Source organism: Bubalus bubalis, chromosome 16, assembly GCF_019923935.1.
Source record: "Bubalus bubalis isolate 160015118507 breed Murrah chromosome 16, NDDB_SH_1, whole genome shotgun sequence".
Taxonomy (NCBI): Eukaryota; Metazoa; Chordata; class Mammalia; order Artiodactyla; family Bovidae; genus Bubalus; species Bubalus bubalis.
Genome location: NC_059172.1, coordinates 21,329,684 through 21,352,458, shown reverse-complemented (window position 1 = coordinate 21,352,458; position 22,775 = coordinate 21,329,684). Strand labels below are relative to the sequence as shown.

The 22,775-nt window shown below is 43.2% G+C and overlaps 1 protein-coding gene across 5 annotated transcripts in view; it reads left to right on the top strand.

Annotated features, from left to right (window-relative positions):
- Nucleotides 1–16,011: 16,011 nt before the first annotated feature.
- The window catches only part of QSER1 (glutamine and serine rich 1), an 82,849-nt gene continuing 76,085 nt past the window's right edge, over nt 16,012–22,775 (top strand). For 2 of the 5 annotated variants that reach the window (XM_045162921.1, XM_025266266.3), the window contains exons 1-2: nt 16,204–16,331; nt 18,067–18,165. Coding sequence is in view for 3 of the 5 variants with exons in the window: in XM_025266264.3 (XP_025122049.2) it covers nt 16,141–16,331 (191 nt within the window). In the remaining 2 variants the exon portion in view is untranslated. Of the gene's footprint in view, nt 16,332–18,066; nt 18,166–22,775 lie in introns of all 5 variants that reach the window. The other 3 variants (XM_025266264.3, XM_025266262.3, XM_025266261.3) reach the window with 2 other exon arrangements.

Sequence of the window (22,775 nt, the reverse complement as noted above, 5' to 3'; positions counted from 1 at the left end):
AGAAGTTTAAAATTTTGATGCAGTCTAATTTATCTGTTTTTCTTTTATGTTATTTCATATGTCCTGTCAATAAATCATTGTCTGTGCCAAAACTGTAAAGATTTTCCTCTGTTTTCTTCTAGACATTTTATAGTTTCAACTTTTACAGGTAAGTCTAATTTTTATGTAGGTATGAAGGTAGGATTGACATTCATTTTCCTCCATTCAACTATGCAATTGTTTTAGCAATTGTTTATTTAAAAGGTTGTCCTTTCCCCACTTAATTATCTGAATTATCTTGGAATCTTTGTTGAAATCAATTGATACATTCGGGGCCCTCTATTAGGTTTCATTCACCTCTGTCTATCCCTGTGCCAATACTGTACTGTTTTGCTCACTATAGCTTTGTCGTCAGTCTTAAAAAGAAGTAGTATAAGTCCTCCAACTTTATTCTTTCCCAAAATTACTTTGGCATTTTCATGTATATTTTACTTATTTATTTATTGGCTGTGCTGGATCTTTGTTGCTGCGCTGGCTTTCCTATAGCTGCCAGGAGAGGGGGCTTCTCTCTAGTTGTGGTGCACGGGTTTCTCACTGCAGTGGCTTCTCTCTTTGCAGAGCACAGGTTCCAGTGCATGCAGGTTTCAGTAGCTGTAGCTCTCGGGCTTGGTAGTCATGGTTCCTGGGCTCTAGAGCATAGGCTCAATAGTTGTGGCACATGGGCTTAGTAGCTCTGAGGCATGTGGTATCTTTTCGGACCAGGGATCGAACCTGTGTCTCTTGCATTGGCAGGTGGATTCTTTACCACTGAGCCACCAGGGAAGCCCCACTATGTATATCTTAGAATTAACTTGTCAACTTCTAAATCAAAGTACTTCTGGAAATTTAGAATTGCATTAAATATATAGAAAATTTTGAAAAGAATCACCCGCAATGATTATGAGTCCTCCAATCCATAATATATTTTTCAAGCTATTGGAAATATCTCTCAGCAACATTCATAGATTTCAGTATGCAAGGGTTGCATATGTTTTGTTAAATTCATCCTTAAGCAGTTCATGTCTTTTTACGCTATTCAAAATGCTATTTCTAAAATTTAATCTTTCAACTTCTAGGTATGTATCCAACAGAATTAAAAGCATATTCACATAAAAACTTGTATACAAATATTCATTGCAGCACTTTTCATAATAACCAAAAAGTGGAAACACTCAAGTGTCTACCGAACTATGAATGAATATGCAAAATGTGGCATATCCATGTAATCCACTATTCAACTATAAAAAGGAATGAAATACTGATCGATGCTACGACACGGGTGAATCTTGAAAACATTATGCTAAGTGAAAGAAGTCAGACACAAAAGACCACACATATCACATGATTCCATTTATATGAAAAAGCCCAGAACAGGCAAATTCATAGACAAAAAGTAGATTAATGGTTGTCAAAGGCTAGGGGGAGGAGGGAATGAGAAGAGTTTGCTATTAGACATGAAATTTCTTTTTGAGGTGATATAAATGTTCTAGAATTAGATAGTGGCATTGGTTGTACAACTTATGAATATACTAAAACCCATTCAATTGAATACTTTGAAATAATGAATTTGTGAATTATACCTCAATTTTTAGAAACTGTATTTTCCAACTGTTTATTGTTACTGTATAAATATATGATTATTTTTCATTTATTGACCTTGTATACTGTAATCTTGTTAAATCCAGTTATTCTACTATTCCTTACAATTTTCTATGACATAATCATGACATTTGCATATAAAGAGAGTTTAAACTTTCTTTTTTTTCATCACCTTACTGTGCTGGGCTGAACTACCAGTATGCTGTTAAGAATGATGTGTTTGAGAGTTTGAAAGTAAATGTAATAAACGTTAGCATGATATAGCGTATTCGTTCTACGATTCTTTAATCTACTTCACGTCAAAAAAGCTAAAGCAAAACAAAACTGAAAACTATGTTCCCAACACTGTTCTAGGCATATATTGTTATTTAATTCTCTCATTACCTCTATGAGGCAGGCATTATTACCTAAGTAATAATTTACAGGCAAATATTTTACGGAAGAGGAGACTGAGGCACAGAAAGGTTAAGTTGCCTACTCAAGTTCACACAGTAAGCAGCAGAAGCAGTAACTGAGAGAAGGCAGCCTGGCTTCGGTCTATGCTCTTAGAAGAAATGGAGTAGCCATCATGGTCAACAAAAGAGTCCGAAATGCAGTACTTGGATGCAATCTCAAAAACGACAGAATGACCTCTGTTCGTTTCCAAGGCAAACCATTCAATATCACAGTAATCCAAGTCTATGCCCCAACCAGTAACGCTGAAGAAGCTGAAGTTGAACGGTTCTATAAAGACCTACAAGACCTTTTAGAACTAACACCCAAAAGAGATGTCCTTTTCATTATAGGGGACTGGAATGCAAAAGTAGGAAGTGAAGAAACACCTGGAGTAACAGGCAAATTTGGCCTTGGAATACGGAATGAAGCAGGGCAAAGACTAATAGAGTTTTGCCAAGAAAATGCACTGGTCATAACAAACACCCTCTCCCAACAACACAAGAGAAGACACTATACATGGACATCACCAGATGGTCAACACCGAAATCAGATTGATTATATTCTTTGCAGCCAAAGATGGAGAAGCTCTATACAGTCAGCAAAAACAAGACCAGGAGCTGACTGTGGCTCAGACCATGAACTCCTTATTGCCAAATTCAGACTTAAATTGAAGAAAGTAGGGAAAACCACTAGACCATTCAGGTATGACCTAAATCAAATCCCTTATGATTATACAGTGGAAGTGAGAAATAGATTTAAGGGCCTAGATCTGATAGATAGAGTGCCTGATGAGCTATGGAATGAGGTTCATGACATTGTACAGGAGACAGGGATCAAGACCATCCCCATAGAAAAGAAATGCAAAAAAGCAAAATGGCTGTCAGGGGAGGCCTTACAAATAGCTGTGAAAAGAAGAGAAGTGAAAACCAAAGGAGAAAAGGAAAGATATAAACATCTGAATGCAGAGTTCCAAAGAATAGCAAGAAGAGATAAGAAAGCCTTCTTCAGAGCTCAGTGCAAAGAAATAGAGGAAAACAACAGAATGGGAAAGACTAGAGATCTCTTCAAGAAAATTAGAGATACCAAAGGAACATTTTATGCAAAGATGGGCTCGATAAAGGACAGAAATGGTATGGACCTAACAGAAGCAGAAGATATTAAGAAGAGATGGCAAGAATACACAGAAGAACTGTACAAAAAAGATCTTCATGACCCAGATAATCACGATGGTGTGATCACTGACCTAGAGCCAGACATCCTGGAATGTGAAGTCAACTGGGCCTTAGAAAGCATCACTACGAACAAAGCTAGTGGAGGTGATGGAATTCCAGTTGAGCTATTCCAAATCCTGAAAGATGATGCTGTGAAAGTGCTGCGCTCAATATGCCAGCAAATTTGGAAAACTCAGCAGTGGCCACAGGACTGGAAAAGGTCAGTTTTCATTCCAATCCCAAAGAAAGGCAATGCCAAAGAATGCTCAAACTACTGCACAATTGCACTCATCTCACACGCTAGTAAAGTAATGCTTAAAATTCTCCAAGCCAGGCTTCAGCAATATGTGAACCATGAACTTCCTGATGTTCAAGCTGGTTTTAGAAAAGGCAGAGGAACCAGAGATCAAATTGCCAACATCCGCTGGATCATGGAAAAAGCAAGAGAGTTCCAGAAAAACATCTATTTCTGCTTTATGGACTATGCCAAAGCCTTTGACTGTGTGGATCACAAGAAACTGTGGAAAATTCTGAAAGAGATGGGAATACCAGACCACCTGATCTGCCTCTTGAGAAGTTTGTATGCAGGTCAGGAAGCAACAGTTAGAACTGGACATGGAACAACAGACTGGTTCCAAATAGGAAAAGGAGTACATCAAGGCTGTATATTGTCACCTTGCTTATTTAACTTACATGCAGAGTACATCATGAGAAACGCTAGACTGGAAGAAACACAAGCTGGAATCAAGATTGCTGGGAGAAATATCAATAACCTCAGATATGCAGATGATACCACCCTTATGGCAGAAAGTGAAGAGGAACTAAAAAGCCTCTTGATGAAGGTGAAAGTGGAGAGTGAAAAAGTTGGCTTAAAGCTCAACATTCAGAAAATGAAGATCATGGCATCCGGTCCCATCACTTCATGGGAAATAGATGGGGAAACAGTGGAAACAGTGTCAGACTTTATTTTTCTGGGCTCCAAAATCACTGCAGATGGTGACTGCAGCCATGAAATTAAAAGATGCTTACTCCTTGGAAGGAAAGTTATGACAAACGTGGATAGCATATTCAAAAGCAGAGACATTACTTCGCCAACAAAGGTCCGTCTAGTCAAGGCTATGATTTTTCCTGTGGTCATGTATGGATGTGAGAGTTGGACTGTGAAGAAGGCTGAGCGCTGAAGAATTGATGCTTTTGAACTGTGGTGTTGGAGAAGACTCTTGAGAGTCCCTTGGACTGCAAGGAGATCCAACCAGTCCATTCTGAAGGAACTCAGCCCTGGGATTTCTTTGGAAGGAATGATGCTAAAGCTGAAACTCCAGTACTTTGGCCACCTCATGCAAAGAGTTGACTCATTGGAAAAGACTCTGATGCTGGGAGGGATTGGGGGCAAGAGGAGAAGGGGACAACAGAGGATGAGATGGCTGGATGGCATCACTGACTCGATGGACATGAGTCTCAGTGAACTCCGGGAGTTGGTGATGGACAGGGAGGCCTGGCGTGTTGCGATTCATGGGGTCGCAGGGAGTCGGACACGACTGAGCGACTGCTCTGATCTGATCTGATCTGATTCTGTCTCTTCATAGAGTGTATTTTTAGCTTTTGTTTCAAGGTGGAGGGTGGGGGAGGGCATGTAAGCTTTTGTTTGGAAGGATCACAGTTTTATTTTCTTTTTTCTTAAGCCCCAGCCCTTGTTTTACCCTTGTATTGGTAACTTTGGGATTGTCCCAGTTCTGATCTCTTTAACATGTTTTCAAGATGTAGCTTCACTTCTAGCACTTTTAGCAACATTCCTTCACCCTGCCTTGTCCCCTTAACCAATTCATAGTTAATGAGAAGACTGAATAACTAAGACTTGGGGACAGTCACTTATCAAAGGACATAGAGTCATGTATGTATGTGAGAGTTGGACCATAAAGAAAGGTCAGGGCTGAAAAATTGTTGCTTTTGAACTGTGGTGCTGGAGAAGACTCTTGAGAGTCCCTTGGTTAGCAAGGAGATCAAACCAGTCCATCCTAAAGGAAATCAACCCTGAATACTCTTGGAAGGACTGATGCTGAAGCACCAATATTTTGGCCACCTGATGCAAAGAGCCAATTCATTAGAAAAGACCCTGATAATGGGGAAGATTCAAAGCAGGAGGAGAAGGGGGCAAGAGAGGATGAGATGGTTGAATGGCATCACCAGCTCAATGGACATGAGTTTGAGCAAGCTCCAGGGGATGGTGAAGGACAGGAAAGCATGGCATGCTGCAGTCCATGGGGTCACAAAGAGTTGGACACAACAGTGATTGAACTGAACTGAACTGATTAAAACTCAAATTACAGCACTAAAATTAAGTAGTTATATCAAACAATAGAATAAGAATGTTCCCCCAAAGTGGAACAATTTGGGTGTAGGTAGTTTAATTGGGAGGCAGCAAGAAAGACAGAAAAGGGAGAAAGGTAGGACAGGAGGACAAATCAATGGCATATTATCAACAGGAAACAGGGGTCACTCGTGTAAAGACCACTCTCAGAAGGATGCAAAATACCTCCCATAGCAGTCCTCATGGAAGCTGGGAGGCTGGAGTACTTACCAGTGACTTCCATTCTTCACTGATTGAAGGTTTCTCCTGATGGGGAAATGCAAATTCCTCTACATTCTAGGGAGCTCCAGGGAGGCCTAAGAAAGCCGAATGTAGAAAGACACGTGGCTGTGTCCTGTGTTAGGTTGCTCTGTGCACAGCGTAAGTCAGCACTGTCTCAGAGGTGAGCCAGGGGACTGCGATGTGGGCACCAGAGGAGTCTGCTACAACTTGTCAGGACCCATGGTTTCCCTATGAGTTTCTGAAGTTGTGAGCAAGCAGCCATGTTACCTGACTAGCCAAAAAAAAAAAAGAAATGAGTATGCATAAATACTATAAAATAAGTATATTGAATAGTCTGTGCTGACTTTTTAAATTACAAAAATGTTCTCTGAGTAGAGTGTGTGTGTGTGTGTCTACGTGTATAAACCTATGAAGGTACTATTTTTGTTCTTTTTTTATTCTTATTCTTTTTCCTTTTAATTCTTTAATTTTTTTTTTTTTTTTTGCCACTCCATGCAGTTTGTGGCAGAGAAGGCAATGGCACCCCACTCCAGTACTCCTGCCTGGAAAATCCCATGGACGGAGGAGCCTGGTAGGCTGCAGTCCATGGGGTTGCTAGAGTCAGACACGACTGAGCGACTTCACTTTCACTTTTCACTTTCCTGCATTGGAGAAGGCAATGGCAACCCACTCCAGTGTTCTTGCCTGGAGAATCTCAGGGACGGGGGAGCCTGGTGGGCTGCCGTCTATGGGGTCGCATAGAGTCAGACACGAATGAAGCGACTTAGCAGCAGCAGCAGCAGTTTGTGGGATCTTAGCTCCCCGACTAGGGATTGAACCTGCGCCAGTACCGTGGAATCCAAGATCCTAACCACTAGGCCATTAGGGGCCTCCCAGGACTGTACTTCTCATGTTCTCTGTTTGTTTGCTTGTTATTTAATTAATTTTTCTTGAAGTATAGTTGCTTTACAACACTGTGTTAGTTTCCACTGTATAGCAAACTGAATCAGCTGTATCTATACATATAGCCCGTCCTTTTGGGATTTCTTTCCCATTTAGGGCACCACACAACACTGGGTTCCCTTAGTTATACAGTAGGTTCTCATTACTTATCTATTTTATACACAGTATTAATGGTATATGTATGTCAGTCTCAATCCCTCAGTTCATCCAGATGTTCTTATTTGCAGAACAGATATAGAGACACAGATGCACTTCTCGTGTTGATGCATTGATGTCCCGTTCTGGCAGATGTGGGTGGAATGGGGTAGGACATTACGAAGGACAAGGGAATGTTTTCTGTGACTTTGGTCATTTACTCCCTGCTTCAGATTTTTGTGGCTCCTTATTGTGAGGAAGTATACTAAAGTAATTAAATGTTTGGGTATTGGGTCAGTTGTGGGACTATTTAAACATCAAAATAGATAAATATGGTAATGGACTATAATTTTGTGTTCTAGGACTCCCAAGATCATCCTCATATTCAATGATTTGCTGCAAGAACTCACAAGGCAGTGAAGTTGCTACACTGATGGTTACAGTCAGTTAAGATGAAAGGATATAGATTAAAATCAGCAATGGCAAAAGGCACATAGAACAGAGTATAAGCGAGGGAGATGAGGTAGAGCTTGAAGTTGTGCTCTGCCAATGGGGTCCTGGCGGACATTCGTCACATGAAGTACTGCCAATCAGGGAAGCTCACTTGAATCTTGATGTCCTGGGTTTTGGGGGGAGGTTGTTCACATAGGTGTGGCTGACTCCCTGGTGACCGATCTTAATTCCCTAAACCTTCGGGAAGTCAAGCTGATTGTGTGGTCCAAAGCCCCCACCATAAATCACACTGTTAGCACTACTCACTGGTGTGGTCCAAGGCCTCGGGTAAATAAAACCACTCCTGACAGGCAGGACATTCCAAGTGCTTAGAAGTTATGGCTCTGGAGCCTGGATGCTAAGTCGCTTCAGTCGTGTTCCATTCTTTGTGATCCTATGGACTGTAGCCTGTCAGGCTCCACTGTCCATGGGATTGTCCAGGCAAGAATACTGGAGTGGGTTGCGATGTCCTCCTCCAGGGGATCTTCCCAACTCAGGGATGGATCAAATCTGCATCTCTTACATCTCTTGCATTGCAGACAGATTCTTTATTGCTGAGCCACCAGGGAAGCCCCTGGAGCCTGGCGAAGGTCAAATCTTTCTTTGGAATATACAACATTTGGACAACCTGCACCTGCTGAGTTCATTCTGCACAATGCAAATCCACTGAGTAAAAAATAATTCATGAATTTATACTGAAATGGATAAACAGATAGATGGGTTGATAAACAGGAGATAAGGAAAAGTTCCTTTTTATAGAAGAATGACAACTAATGATTATGAAAGAAAAGATGGATTTAGAAAAATCACAATTCAGTAACTATAATAATAATTGCTTCAATCAAGAATCATCAGGTGGACTTCCCTGGTGGTCCAGTAGTTAAGACTGCATGCTTCCAAAGCATGCAGTCTTAACTACTGCAACGATCCCTGGTTGGGAAAGTTCTGCATGCATGCCATGTGGCTGAATAAATAAAGGTCAACAAAATTGAATATATCACTTTAAAAAAATGACTGTAGAAGTGTGTGCATGTGTGATTACATTTTTAAAAAGTCACCAGTGGATGCTATGGTGAGTTGATTGGTGGTTCCCCCAAAGATGTGTCCCTCTACTAATCCACAGAACATGTGAATGAGACCTTATTTGGGAAAAGGGTCTTTGGTGATGTCATTAAGTTAAGGATCTTGAGACGAGATCACGCTGGATTAACCAGGTGGGCCCTAAATCCAAAAACAAGTGTTCTTATAAAGGACAGAGGAGAAGACAGACATATAGAATGTGAAGACAGAGGCAGAAATTAGAATGAGGGAGCCAACCTAAGGAATGCCCTAGAAGCTGAAAGAGGCAAGGAAGAATTCTCCCCGAGAGCCTCCAGGGGAAGCACACAGCCCTGTAGACAGCATGATTTGGGGCTTCTGTCCTCCAGAATTGTGACACAAAAATATCTATGGCTTTAAGCCACCCAGTTTGTGATAATACGTTGCAGCTCTCATAGGAAACTAATAGAGATGCTGAAACCAGCGGTGAAGGAATGATGCTTTGGGAGTTTACAGTCTTAAAGTGCCAACAAAATATTACTATAAAAGAAAATATAACCACTCTTTAGTGGAGATAGGAGCCCCTCGTGGCTCAGACAGTAAAGAGTCTGCCTGCAGTGTGGGAGACCTGGGTTCGATCCCTGTGTTGGGAAGATACCCTGGAGAAGGAAATGGCAACCCATTCCAGTATTCTTGCCTGGAGAATCCCACGGACGGAGGAGCCTAGCAGGCTACAGTCCACGGGGTCGCAAAGAGCGACTTCACTTTCCCTTCACTTTCACTTTAGTGGAGGTACCTGGCAATAGCACTTTAACCAAGCTTATTGGGTTCAGCAGTCAAATATAGCTGGTTTGAAGCTCCACTTGTATTAGCGTCAATTTATATTAGTTTACATGATTTGGGCAGTTAACTTCATTAAGCCTCAATTTCCTGTAAAATGGAAATAATAATAATCAATACCCACAGTGTAAGAATATTTTGAAGATTAAATATAGTTATAGATATACTATAGTTTATAGATGAACTATAAAAAGCCCATAGCACAGGACCCAGCACATTCATATTTAGTACATATTGGCTACACTTTTTTTTCTTCCCCAGCAAAAGCAGCTGGACTTTATTGCAGGAGAACTCCAGAGGAGCAGGCTAAGTGAGGGTCTCTGCAGAACTCCATTGGCTGAGCAGGACTGACAGGTCTTGGATCTGTCTGGAAGACGGGAGAGGATCTATTCTGCAGGTTGGACACCCAGGCCCCGCCTACTTGGGGCCAAGGTAGGAAACAGCCTTTCCTGTTTTCCCCAGGGTCTCCAGCAGAGTGTCCACACTATGCTCAGAGGTGATGCAAACCTTCTTGTTGGATAGGTTCTTGTTCTCCTAGCTCGTTAAGGATATGAGTGACGCATTATCGCAGGCTTCACTGGTCATGTCCGCGGAGAACTCATGCTTTGTTGGAACTGAAGAGGTGGCGGCAGTGGCATTGGCTTTCTGGCTCTCTACATTGGTTATTCTGATGAAAGTAAAAGTACAAGTGTTAGTTTCTCAGTCTTGTCTGACTCTTTGAGACGCCATGGGCTGTAGCCTGCCAGGCTCCTCTGTCCATGGAATTCTCCAGGCAAGGATACTGGAGTAGGTTGCCATTCTCTTCTCCAGGTGATCTTCTGCTCTAATTTACAGAATGAGGTTTAAATTTCCTGTAACCTATTCAGGGAGATAAAAGATACCATTCAATGATCGACTTGATCAGACCACACCCCTGTCTTTCCAGCCCATACTTAAAATGGGCTCTAACCCCCGACCTCTTGGTCTCCAATTATTCAACCTGGCTTCTTCCAGACCCCTATCAGCTAAACTATAGTCACAGAGCTCAAGAGATCATCTAATTCATAGCTCAGACCACTTCCTCTACCTGCAAAACTGATGATCAAGTAGGCTTCCTGAAACTCTGCTCACTGGAAGGAATGTGACTCATCGCTGTCTTTCAATGACATCTGTGGCTTCCAAAGAAGCAGGTATAAATGCAGCTTTTCTGACCCCATTGCTGTTTCCCTGGAGTGTAAGACAAGCAACATAGATAGCAGCCAAGGATGGTTGATAGGATCTAAGCCTCAGAGAAAATGACAGTGGGGCTCACTTCATTTCTGATTGTTTTTTTTTCTCTTTTTTTCTGCAGGATCTTAGTTCCTTGACCGGGGGCTGTGGCCACGAAAGTACCAAGTCCAAACCACTGGACCATCAGGGAACTCCCTCATTTCTGATGTCGTAATTTAATTTCTGATGTTGACCTAAGAGAGTGAAATCAGTTCTCCCCCAGCAAAAACAGGATTATAGTTCCCCCTTCCTATGCCAGAAGAGAAAGGAAAAATGGAAGATTAAGACTCCTCCCCTAATCAACCCAACTTGACCACAAAACTTGACCTTCTTGTATCTTTCTAAATAATGGTTAGTCTTTTTGTAACATTAGAATATATGGACTTACTGACTACATTTCAAATATGTCAACCCCCAACACTGCATTTCCCCACAAGCTAAAAAAACAAGGCTGTCTCAGTGGAGATACAGTTTCATTACTTCCTCCCGCAACTGAATGCCTCTATTAACCTAAAACAATCTGAACCCTGGGCTTCAGTTTCCTCAACAGCAGAATGAAGGTGATGAACTACTCTAAGCTTCCTACCAGTTTAAATACATGGTGATTTTCTAATGGGATGGGAGGAAGGTGGGAAATGTGAGGAGAGTGTCCATGGACACTTTTTTCTTTGGTCATGCCTTGCAGCATGTGGGATCTTAGTTCCCTGACCAGGGATTGAACCCTCATGCCCTGCATTGGGAGCACAAAGTCTTAACCACTGGACCACCAGATAAGTCCATCATGGACAGTTTCTGAGACATCACTAACTTATAGACAATAAAACTCAGAAGGAATTGAAGATGTGGGTGGGAGAGGAGGAAAGACTTTTAAGTGTAGGATCTTAATTCATCTTGCAACCAAGTTGCCTTTGTTTCCAGAAAAAGAGTATGTAAATGATTAAATGGAATTTCTGAATAGGTATTTAAAAAATTGTATTTGGATTTATTCATTCAATAAATATGTATTTAGAGCCTAATGTCAGGTGTAGCACTAAGTACCGAGAATAGAAGGATGAATTAAACACAACTCCTTCCTTTAAGGAACTCGTGATCTGTGAGAGAAAGTAGCAGATATACAACTAATCATAATGCAACAAGATAGTGTTAAATACAATAAATGCAATAGGCACCATAGAGCAACTGAAAAGGAAGCAATTGGTTTTGCCTTGGAATGATGAGGAAATGTCATGAAAGACATAACAGTTGATCTGGATCTTAAATTCCACAGGCAAAAAGTGGAATGAATATTTTTATTTAAAACAAGAACAACAAGACTCACTGTTGACTTTTCAGATCAGATCAGATCAGATAAGTTGCTCAGTTGTGTCCGACTCTTTGCGACCCCCATGGATCGCAGCACGCCAGGCCTCCCTGTCCATCACCAACTCCCGGAGTTCACTGAGACTCACATCCATCGAGTCAGTGATGCCATCCAGCCATCTCATCCTCTGTCGTCCCCTTCTCCTCTTGCCCCCAATCCCTCCCAGCATCAGAGTCTTTTCTAATGAGTCAACTCTTCGTGTGAGGTGGCCAAAGTACTGGAGTTTCAGCTTTAGCATCATTCCTTCCAAAGAAATCCCAGGGCTGATCTCCTTCAGAATGGACTGGTTGGATCTCCTTGCAGTCCAAGGGACTCTCAAGAGTCTTCTCCAACACCACAGTTCAAAAGCATCAATTCTTTGGCGCTCAGCCTTCTTCACAGTCCGACTCTCACATCCATACATGACCACAGGAAAAACCATAGCCTTGACTAGACGGACCTTTGTTGGCAAAGTTATGTCTCTGTTTTTGAATACGCTATCTAGGTTGGCCATAACTTTCCTTCCAAGGAGTAAGCATCTTTTAATTTCATGGCTGCAGTCACCATCTGCAGTTATTTCGGACCCCAAAAAAATAAACTCTGACACTGTTTCCACTGTTTCCCCATCTATTTCCCATGAAGTGATGGGACTGGATGCCATGATCTTCGTTTTCTGAATGTTGAGCTTTAAGCCAACTTTTTCACTCTCCACTTTCACTTTCATCAAGAGGCTTTTTAGTTCCTCTTCACTTTCTGCCATAAGGGTGGTGTCATCTGCATATCTCAGGTTATTGATATTTCTCCCGGCAATCTTGATTCCAGCTTGTGCTTCTTCCAGCCCAGCGCTTCTCATGATGTACTCTGCACATAAGTTAAATAAGCAGGGTGACAATATACAGCCTTGATGTACTCCTTTTCCTATTTGGAACCAGTCTGTTGTTCCATGTCCAGTTCTAACTGTTGCTTCCTGACCTGCATACAAATTTCTCAAGAGGCAGATCAGGTGGTCTGGTATTCCCATCTCTTTCAGAATTTTCCACAGTTTCTTGTGATCCACACGGTCAAAGGCTTTGGCATAGTCCATAAAGCAGAAATAGATGTTTTTCTGGAACTCTCTTGCCTTTTCCATGATTCAGCAGATGTTGGCAATTTGATCTCTGGTTCCTCTGCCTTTTCTAAAACCAGCTTGAACATCAGGAAGTTCATGGTTCACATATTGCTGAAGCCTGGCTTGGAGAATTTTGAGCATTACTTTACTAGCGTGTGAGATGATGAGTGCAATTGTGCGGTAGTTTGAGCATTCTTTGGCATTGCCTTTCTTTGGGATTGGAATGAAAACTGACTTTTTCCTTTTAGTGCTGTCTAAATAAGACTTAAAGTGCTTCCCCAGTGGCTCAGTGATAAAGAATCCACCTTCAATGCAAGAGACACAGGTTTGATCTCTGGGTCAGGAAAATCCCCTGCAGAAGGAAATGGCTACCCACTCCAGTATTCTTGCCTGGGAAATCCCATGGACTGAAGAGCCTGGTGAGCTACAGTTCATGGGGGTGCAAAAGAGTTGGACAAGACTTACAGACAAAACAACAAGAGCAACAGATCAGATTTAAACAGCTGGGTTGGGAATTATTTGAAAGATAACATGAAAAGTTTGCAGTGTTGGGAGTATGTTTTCAGCAGGGAAGACGACATTCTTCATGTAATATCATTCAGTTCAGTTCAGTCGCTCAGTCGTGTCCGACTCTTTGCGACCCGGTGAATCGCAGCACGCCAGGCCTCCGTCCATCACCAACTCCTGGAGCTTACCCAAACCCATGTCCATCGAGTTGGTGATGCCATCCAGTCATCTCATCCTCTCTCGTCCCCTTCTCCTCCTGCCCCCAATCCCTCCCAGCATCAGGGTCTTTTCCAATGACTCAACTGTTCGCATGAGGTGGCCAAAGTATCATTAATTTTACCAAAAAGACTGTGATGTTTTATGATGTTATTTGTAGACATGTTGTAACATCAGAAATATATTTGCATTGACTTAAGGTAAACTAAATTTCACTTAATGGGCAAATAAACATCACATATGGTGACAGAGTAATATTATTTTAAAAATACTAAAATTTTCCCTTAATATTTTTTCTGATTTATGTGACATAAACAAACTACATAATGGTGTGAGGGACTATAAAGGTTTTATTGCCACTTGTTTGATATTGCCTGCGTAAGTTCTGAGTACCAGTTGTGAGTATCAAACTGCCATAAAACATTTATAACATGCCACTCCACTTTTCATACAGACAAAACTTTAGTGCTCAGAAAAATACTTATAACTTTGCTTTATTTATATAGATTACAGATCTCCAGTCAGAAGTAAGAAAAATAAATGTTGTATGGAATATTTGTTACTTCTCTGCAGGGTCTTAGGTTATCTGGCAAATTCCTTCTCCAAAGAAAACCTCAGAAAATGCATACTGGGATTAACATAAAATCAGCAAAGTCACTTGTGTCCACACATTTGAATTCATTTGTAAATAACGACTACTCTCTTCCTTGCTTCCCCACCCCGGGACAGGACTGCAAGCAGCACAGGTGACGAAAGACTTACAAAAAAAGGAATGAATAGGAACAAAAGGATGTAGGTGCCAGGAGGAAAACAGAATCTTCCAGGACAAAATTAATCTCAGAAGGAACAGCAGGTCCAAAACCAGGGATTACCGAAGTTTAAATTGCTTTTTGCATGGTGATCAGAGTTAATGTATCAGATTTATTGTCTTCTACGATGCCTGTCTGATTTGTTTAACTTTCATGTTAAGCTTGAGGGACAGATTTCTGTACTAAGCACATAAATAGGTGTTAAACCTGTATTGATTTTTTAAAAGGGTGATGGTCAATCAACTTCACTGTTATTAACTTTTACTTTATGCCTTAAGGACCAAATAGTGGTTTCTATGATTCTTGTTTCACTACTCATAAGTTACTAGAAGAAACAACAACTCTCACATACAATAGGGAACTGCAAATAATCTTTAATTCCCCTCCTCCCCCAAACAACCTGGACGCCGGACAGGAAACGTTTGGATAGAGTCCTGCTGAAGTTCCAAGCCTCAAACAAAAAACTCCAACACAGTTTGTGCACACTGAGTTTAAATTTATGGTAATTAAAGTCATCCAGATGGCGGCTGTATTAATCAATGAAGGGGCAGTATTCATCTTGGGACAGAAGATTCTGAAACCCAGAATGAGAAAAATCCCCAAGGTGGGGGTGGGGACAGTTAATAAGAGCCCCCAGGGAAAGGTCCTTTCAACGAGGGTTGGAAAAGAATACGTTTGAATTTGAATCTCTTTGAATATAAATCTCCCCTAACAGCAGGAAAAGGGTCCTCTAGCCCAGCAAGCTTTGGGCAGGAAGGGAGTAAACGGAACTGTAAAACAGTCTGCTCAGCTGTTTCTGGTTTGGGACGAGGCGCAGAGAAAGGAGTCGCGATCTGAGAACTGAGTATTTGAGTCACTCAAAATAACTCGAAGGGTCAAATAACGAACTCCAGGCAAAGCGTTGACAAGCCTCCCCCGCCGCAGCACCCCGCGCCGGGTTTCCGCTGTTTCCCCCTCCCTCGCGGAGGACACCCGGCAGGCGCGGCCCCTTCCCACGCGGGGCGCGGCGAGCGCCGACGGCTTCCCCTGGAGCAACCGAGGGCGGGAAGTCCGCGGCTCGCGGGCTAGGGCTGGCGGCCGCCCTTAGGATTCCCGGAGCTGGCCTGGGCCGGGCAGGCCTCAAGCCTTCTCCGCCCGGGCTGGCCTTCCAGAGGCGGCGGCGGCGGCAGCAGCAGCGGAGGAGGAGGCGGTCTCTGGCCCGCGAGCCGCGAGCGCGGGGCGCCGAGGGGAGGCGGGGCGAGGCCGCGGGGCGGAGGCGGGGGGGGGGGGGGGGTGGTGGCGGGAGGTGCATCCTGGGAAATCCACCAACATGGGGCACAGCCACCGCCGCCGCCGCCGCCGCGAGTCCCGGCCACGGATGCCGCCGCTCCCCTGACGCCCAGCTGGGGCCTCGCGGCGCACCGCGGCGCGGCGCACCGCGGCCCGGCTCCCCCCGGCACAGACCGGCCAGCGCGCCCTCCGCTCGCTAGCCCGCGGCTATGTGAGGGGGCAGCTCCCTCCGCCGCCGCCGCCTCCTCTTCCTCCCCCCGCCCCCTCCCTCCCCTCCCGTCCCCCTTTCACTGGGCCCTAGAGGAGCCCCCACCGCAGCTCGCCCGCCCTCCGCCGCCCCCACGATGGACAGGAACTACGCGACCTCCGGCTTCGCCGACCCGCCGCCGCCGCCGCCGCCCGCGCCCCCCGCCGCCCCCTCCAGCGCCGCCGCCGCACCACCCCCCGCCCCCGCCTGGGCCTACGAACCCCGAGCCGCGGCCGCCGCCTCCAGCAGCAGCGGCAGCGGCGGTAGCAGCCCCAGCCTCAAGGCCAGGTAGGGAGAGTGGGTGGCGGGGGGTCCTGGCGGGCCCGGAAAGGCCGGGGATGCGTTTGGGGCCTTCGCCCCCGTGCAGCACCCCCCGAGGGTTCGGGTCGGCGGGGAACCCCCCCCTGCTCGTCTCGTTGCCCTCACCCTGCCGGGAGAAGCGGCTGCTAACTCCTGTGGGGTGGTTTCGGGGTGGGTGGGGGCGCCCGATGTGGGATTCGCATCTGGGGAGCGTGGGTAAAAGGGAGGCTTGGGCGGGAGTCGTGGGTCCCCGTCGCCTCCGCGTCCTGGGCTTCCACATGGTGAAGTTTGGGTTACTGGCTGAACTCGGCGATCAGGGAAACTCGGAACTCGTGCCGGGGGGCCAAGCGGGCCGCCGAGGAGTTCGGGGCAGTGACATTCCATTGTATTGTGACGGACAATGTGGTCTTGGGGGCCCCGGCGGTGAGCGTGAGGGTGGGGGAGGCGGGAGCGCAAGAGGCGCGGAGCCGAGTCCCTGACATTGGGGGACCTGGGGCGGGGGGGTGGTCTGTGCTGCTGGAGAATCCCGGGGACGTGGGGGCCTGCCAGGGGGCCCCGGGGATGCGAACGCTGCGCCTGGGCTGGGTGACATATGTTCGCAGTGGTGGCCAAGATGAAGCTATTTTTCTTCCATGCGTTCAAACTTACTCTTGGGTGTCCTCCTCTTAACAACAGCAGGAAGTAAGGAATCTCTCTTTGCCTTCTGTGTTTTGGGGTGACTAAGAGTTGGGAAGAAACCGGAGGAGGGGGGCGGTCAGTGAAGGCCGTAAAGGTTGAAGAACCGAAGCATGCTTCTCCATCTCGTTTCTGAAGCCCCGGCTCATTATGTAGCGTGGGGTTCAAGAGTTCATCTTTGCTCCAGCATGACCAAGGGAATCTAAAATGTTGACTCTTACTAGATGTTTAAGCTCGCGGGAAATGTGTAGTAGTGCTACACTGTGAAACGGTCCATTTGAATGATAACTGGAAGGCGTGGTTTGGTTTGGAAGATTTGGGAGCGGGGTGTTTTAAAGCCACCTCTGCCGAACAATGCAGAAATCTGGTAGGTGCAGCTTCTGATTACAAGGACCAGGGAATCCTGGGTTGCTAATGACTTCATCCTCAGCTACCAACAGGAAGCTTCGTGGCTTTATGATCTCATCAGATTTTTTTTATTATTGTCACAACAGAAGTGAACTTTTTTTTACTTTATATATATTACAGTATTCTAGGTTTTCTTCTTTTGTAGAAGTTGCACGTTCAGGATTTGGAAAGTATGTGCGAAGAGTAACTGGTTTTTGTCTTAGATAGTACCTTGGGATGATTGTTGAGAGAATGAGAAAAAATTCGTTCAAGAAAAGTAAAATATGCTTTCATAGAAAATTTAATGTCCTTTGTTTAAAAGAGATGGGGTTAAGAATATAATAATGTGATGTGCCAGTGTGGAGCTAAATGCCGAGACCTCGCAGAAATAGTCATAATTTTGAACTATATACAGTTTAAGGAGTTCATGAAAAATGTTTGGCACTTTTCCTTTTTATTTATTTATTTTTGGTGGTAATTTGACTTATCATTTTACAAGTAGCTTTTGCATATATACCATAATTTACAAATTAAAGTTACTTTCTCTTCAGTGAACAATGATAGGTGTTTATGCAGCATAGTTTATGTTTTAAATGACAAATGTTTTATTAGGTACGTGAAATAAATGCTATCTAGTTATTTCTGTTGTTTCTTTTAGCAGAATACTTCTGAGGCAAGGAACTAAAATCTACTTGTCATATTTTCCAAATGTTATTTATCAAAGTAACAAAGAATGACTTCCCAAACACATTTGAAAACAGTAAGTAGATTTATTTGGAACACATAATCTAAAAGGGATTTATTTTGTTTATTGAAAACGATTGATTCTTAAATGCTCAGCCCCTCCCCTCTTAAAATATATTTTGGGGGTGGAGTTAGCCAAATTATAGCATAGAAAATGCAGGCTTTCCCCCTCCCCCATGAACTCGCTTTGTTAACATCTTGTGTTAGGATCAGGCCATCTGTACAGGGCTACACACACTTCTTAATTGTACCTCATTTTATTCTGTGCGAGTGCTCTCTTCAGTTATATGAAAAATACTGAATCTGAAATATGCCCTGTAAGTCTGTAAGTATTGTGTGTTTTCAGAAGACTGTTCATATTTTTTATAACATTTTGAAAAGCTGTTTCATAATTCATGTATCAGTTGAATGTTTTTGTTCCCCCTTGTGGCAGTTTTTCTTGAAGGTGCAAATGAATACTGGTTGTGATGATGTGATGTGGATACTTATCCGCAAGGAGTTAGCCTGTCTGTCACCTTGTTTCCAGTAACCTATTCAGAAGCTAACAGATGGTAGTGACGTTCAGTTGTTACTGATATGGGATCTAACATTCTACTTTATGTCTTTACTTGGTCCTGAAATGAAACATTTTCATCAGCTGATAGGAAATAGCATGGTAAACATTTTTTCATGAGTTCCAAAATAACACTTTCTTGATATAACGGCTCCACAAGATACTAGGTATTTCCATTGGTTTAACAATTGAAAAATAAAGAGCTAATGGTAAAACTCTAGCATTTCACTTTAAATAGAGTGTATAGAGATTTCTGAATGTTTCTAAAATAGTTCTTGCTGGGTACATGGAAATTTCAGGGATAAGACCTGATTGTATATACATTTCCATTTGTTTGTCCTCTTAGTTTTAGGGACCAAATAAGCATATATCTTTATCTGTCACCATGTGGTTAGAAATGTTCTTTGTGGGGCTATTTTAGATACTCTAAATACCTTTGCATGTTTTTGGTTATAAGATAATCATCAGGAAGCTACAGACCTGCATCTTTTCTCTCCCTGACATTTGTGTCTTTGTACAGAATTGGAAGAGCATAGTTATGATAGATGTTGTGTTGGTATTTGAATATACACCAGAAGATGACTAAACAGAAATATTTTGTTTTAAAATAAAATTATATTTGTTTTGCCTTTTTGACTTGAAACAGTCTTTTTTGCCACCAGTTTTTAGAATTTCCTAAATAAATTATAAATTCATTCTGATTTTAGTATGGATGTAATGAGTGTGATAGGTTGTCCTTGCAAAAAACAAAACAGTGGTTAGTTTCTCCAGAAGTGGTCAGCTACTATATTAAGGACATTTTGTGTGCACGCTCACTTCCTTCAGTCCTGTCCGACACTTTGCCACCCTATGGATGATAGCCTGCCAGACTCCTCTGTCCATGGGATTCTCCAGGCAAGAGTACTGGAGTGGGTTGCCGTGCCCTCCTCCAGGGGATCTTCTGGACCCAGGGATAGAACCCAGGTTCTCCGCGTTGCAGGCAGATTCTTTACCACTGAGCCACCGGGGTAAGCCCAAGGACATTTTGAGTAAGTTTTAAATCTAGCATTTTCCTCAAGGCTTTTGGGATAAGACCTGAAAGATCACAATTTGTAAGGAGTTGAGACAATCGCAAAGTAGTGAAAGGTTATTTGGAACAAACGTCTGTTGTTCGTAATTTCCCATAGAAACAATGTTGTAAGTAATTTGTAATATTGTAAGTAATGTCAGTTACTGACAACTTATTTGTGCTAGCTACTGTTTTAAGTGATCAATGCAAACACTATTTAATCCTCAAAGTAATCTTTTGAGGTAGGCATTGTTTATACCTTCTTTTTTAAGAATTGGAAACTGAGACATAGTGAGATTAATAAACTTACAGCCACATAGCAAGTAAGTAGTGGAGCAGGGATTTAAACCTGGGCATGTTTCATTACTGAACTGGACTACTTAGATAGTCCGATACTGTAATCTGCCTATGTAATGGGTTAATGATCGTTTATAACTGGCCTGGAATCCTGACCATCATTAATATTCGTTCTTTCAGTGTTCTTTATCATTGTTGTCCATCTTTTTTCCTAATTGAAACATACTTCCTTTCATTTCCATAGCACTGTACTTTCTGACTTTCCTCTTTCCTCTCTGGGCTGCTGCTTTTTCCTGTTCTTCACTAGTTCTTAACTCTTCTAATCTCCACATACTGTTTCCTTAGGGTTTGGGGTTGATAGGATTTCTTGTCCATTCTGCGCTTTGTCCTAGGATATCACATCCATGCCCATGACTTAAAATACCATCTCTAGAGATGCCCATATACACATCTAAAGCCCAAACCTCTCCTGAGCATATAGTTGCGTATCCATCTACCTCTTCGAGCTTTCATTGGCTACGTAGCAGGAATCATCAGTGATGAGCTCATACTTTCCCCATCCACCCCACCTCTGCTTCTCTAGTGAAGCCTTTCTCAGTCACGCCTCTGTCCATCTAGTTGCTCAGGCCAGAACCCGGGAGTTGTGCGTGCTCTGTCACCAAACCTTGCTGACTTTTGTTTCATCTCTTAAATAATGTCATGGAATTGTCTACTTGGTGTTTCTGCTGCTCCAGCCTGATCCAAGCCACTATTATTTTTCTCTTGGATAACTAAATAATCTTAAATCTTTCCTTTCCTTCCTTCAGTTCATTCCTTTATTTTTTTTTAATGGAAGTATAGTTGATTTGGGGTTCCCTGGTGGCTCAGATGGTAGAGAATCTGCCTGCAATGTGGAAGACCTGGGTTCGATCCCTGGGTTGGGGAGATCCCCTGGAGGAGGGCATGGCAACCCACTCCAGTACTCTTGCCTGGAGAATCCCCATGGACAGAGGAGCCTGGCTGGCTGCATGGGGCTGAAAAAAGTCAGATGTAGCTGAGCACCTAAGCACAAGCACATGGTTGATTTACAGTGCTGTGCCAATCTCTGCTGAATAGCAAAGTGACTCAGTTTTACACATATATACATTCCATTCTTTTTTAAATATTCTTTTCCATTATGGTTTATCCCAGGAGATTGGATATAGTACCTTGTTATTTATCCATTCTAAATGTAATAGTTTGCATCAACCAACCCCAAATTCCAAGTCCATTCCTCTGCCTCCCTCACTTCAGTTTGTTCTGTTCATAGAATTCAGAGTGATTTTAACTTAATTTAATTTTTGGCTGTGCCGGGTCTCAGTTGTGGCACTTAGGATCTTTCTTGCAGTATTTGGGATCAGTTCCCTCACCAGTTATCAAACCTGACCCCTTGCATTGTAAGCGTGGAGTCTTAACCACTGGACCACCAGGGAAGTCCCAGAGTGGTTTTTAAAAACACAAATCTACCAGTTTGATCATGTTGTTCCTTTGCTTAGTACCTTTCCGTTGCTACTCCTACACCTTAAGGTCAAGGTTTTAAAAATCTGAAATGTGTTGTATATGGTCCGGCATTTACTGGTCCATTTAAAATTGCTTGGGTCATCCTAAATTGCTTTCTACCTAAAGCTCTCCTACACCCTGTCCCTTCCACCTATCTCTCACCCTTTTTCTATCTCCCAACCTGACTTCTTAAGGTATTTCATGTTAGAAACCTCCTGCCTTTCAACCTCTGCTCCCTGTTGTTCTGTGCAATGGTATATACATACTGTGTTTCAGCAAAATTCTTAGAAATGTAATTACATACCTATATGCTGTTTAGGTGGGGCTTCCCAGGTGGCTCAGTGCTAAAGAATCCACCTGCAATGCAGGAGACAGAAAGGATGCTAGTTTGATCCCTGGGTTGGGAAGATCCCCTGGAGGAGGAAATTTCAACCCACTCCAGTATTCTTGCCTGGAGAATCCCATGGACAGAGGAGCCTGTTGGGCTGCAGTTCATAGGGTCACAAAGAGTTGGACACAAGGGCTTTTGATGACAGACAATGGAGTTTAGTCTCTACGGCTCAGTAGGGAGCTTTGAAATTCGGATTTTTAACAGGCATGGTGATGATGATAATAGTGGCCCCAAAAAAGAGTTTTGATAAGATTAAACTGACAGTCAAGTACAGGAAGCTTGAAGAAGCATCATTTCACTAAGATGTGAGGAAAGAGCACATGTAAATGTCCTAAGGCCAAAACAATTCTGGTAATTCCCTTTTCTGACTCAGTCTAACCCTAGATCAGTGGTTGTCAAATTTAAGAGTCCTTCAGAATCACCCAGCGGGCTTGTTGAAAGACAAGTTGCTGGATCTAACCCCAGAGTTGTTGAATCAATAAATCTGAGGTGGAGCCCAATAATTTGCATTTCTAACTAGTTCTTAGGTGATGCTAGTGATGTTTATCACCTTATCACCCTCTTCTTGCCATTCTTATCTCTGCTTAAAAATCATCTCTTTTGGAGAAGGAAATGGCAACCCACTCCAGTACCCTTGCTTGGGAAATCCCATGGGGAGTCTAGTGTGCAACCGTCCATGGAGTACAACAGGGCTGGACACGGCTTAGCGACTAAAAAACAAATGGCAGTTCTCGCCAATGTGTGAGAACAAACACTTATAAGGAATTGGGGGGTGGGGCTGAAACCAACATCCTATTGTTGACAGATGTGAATGTTATT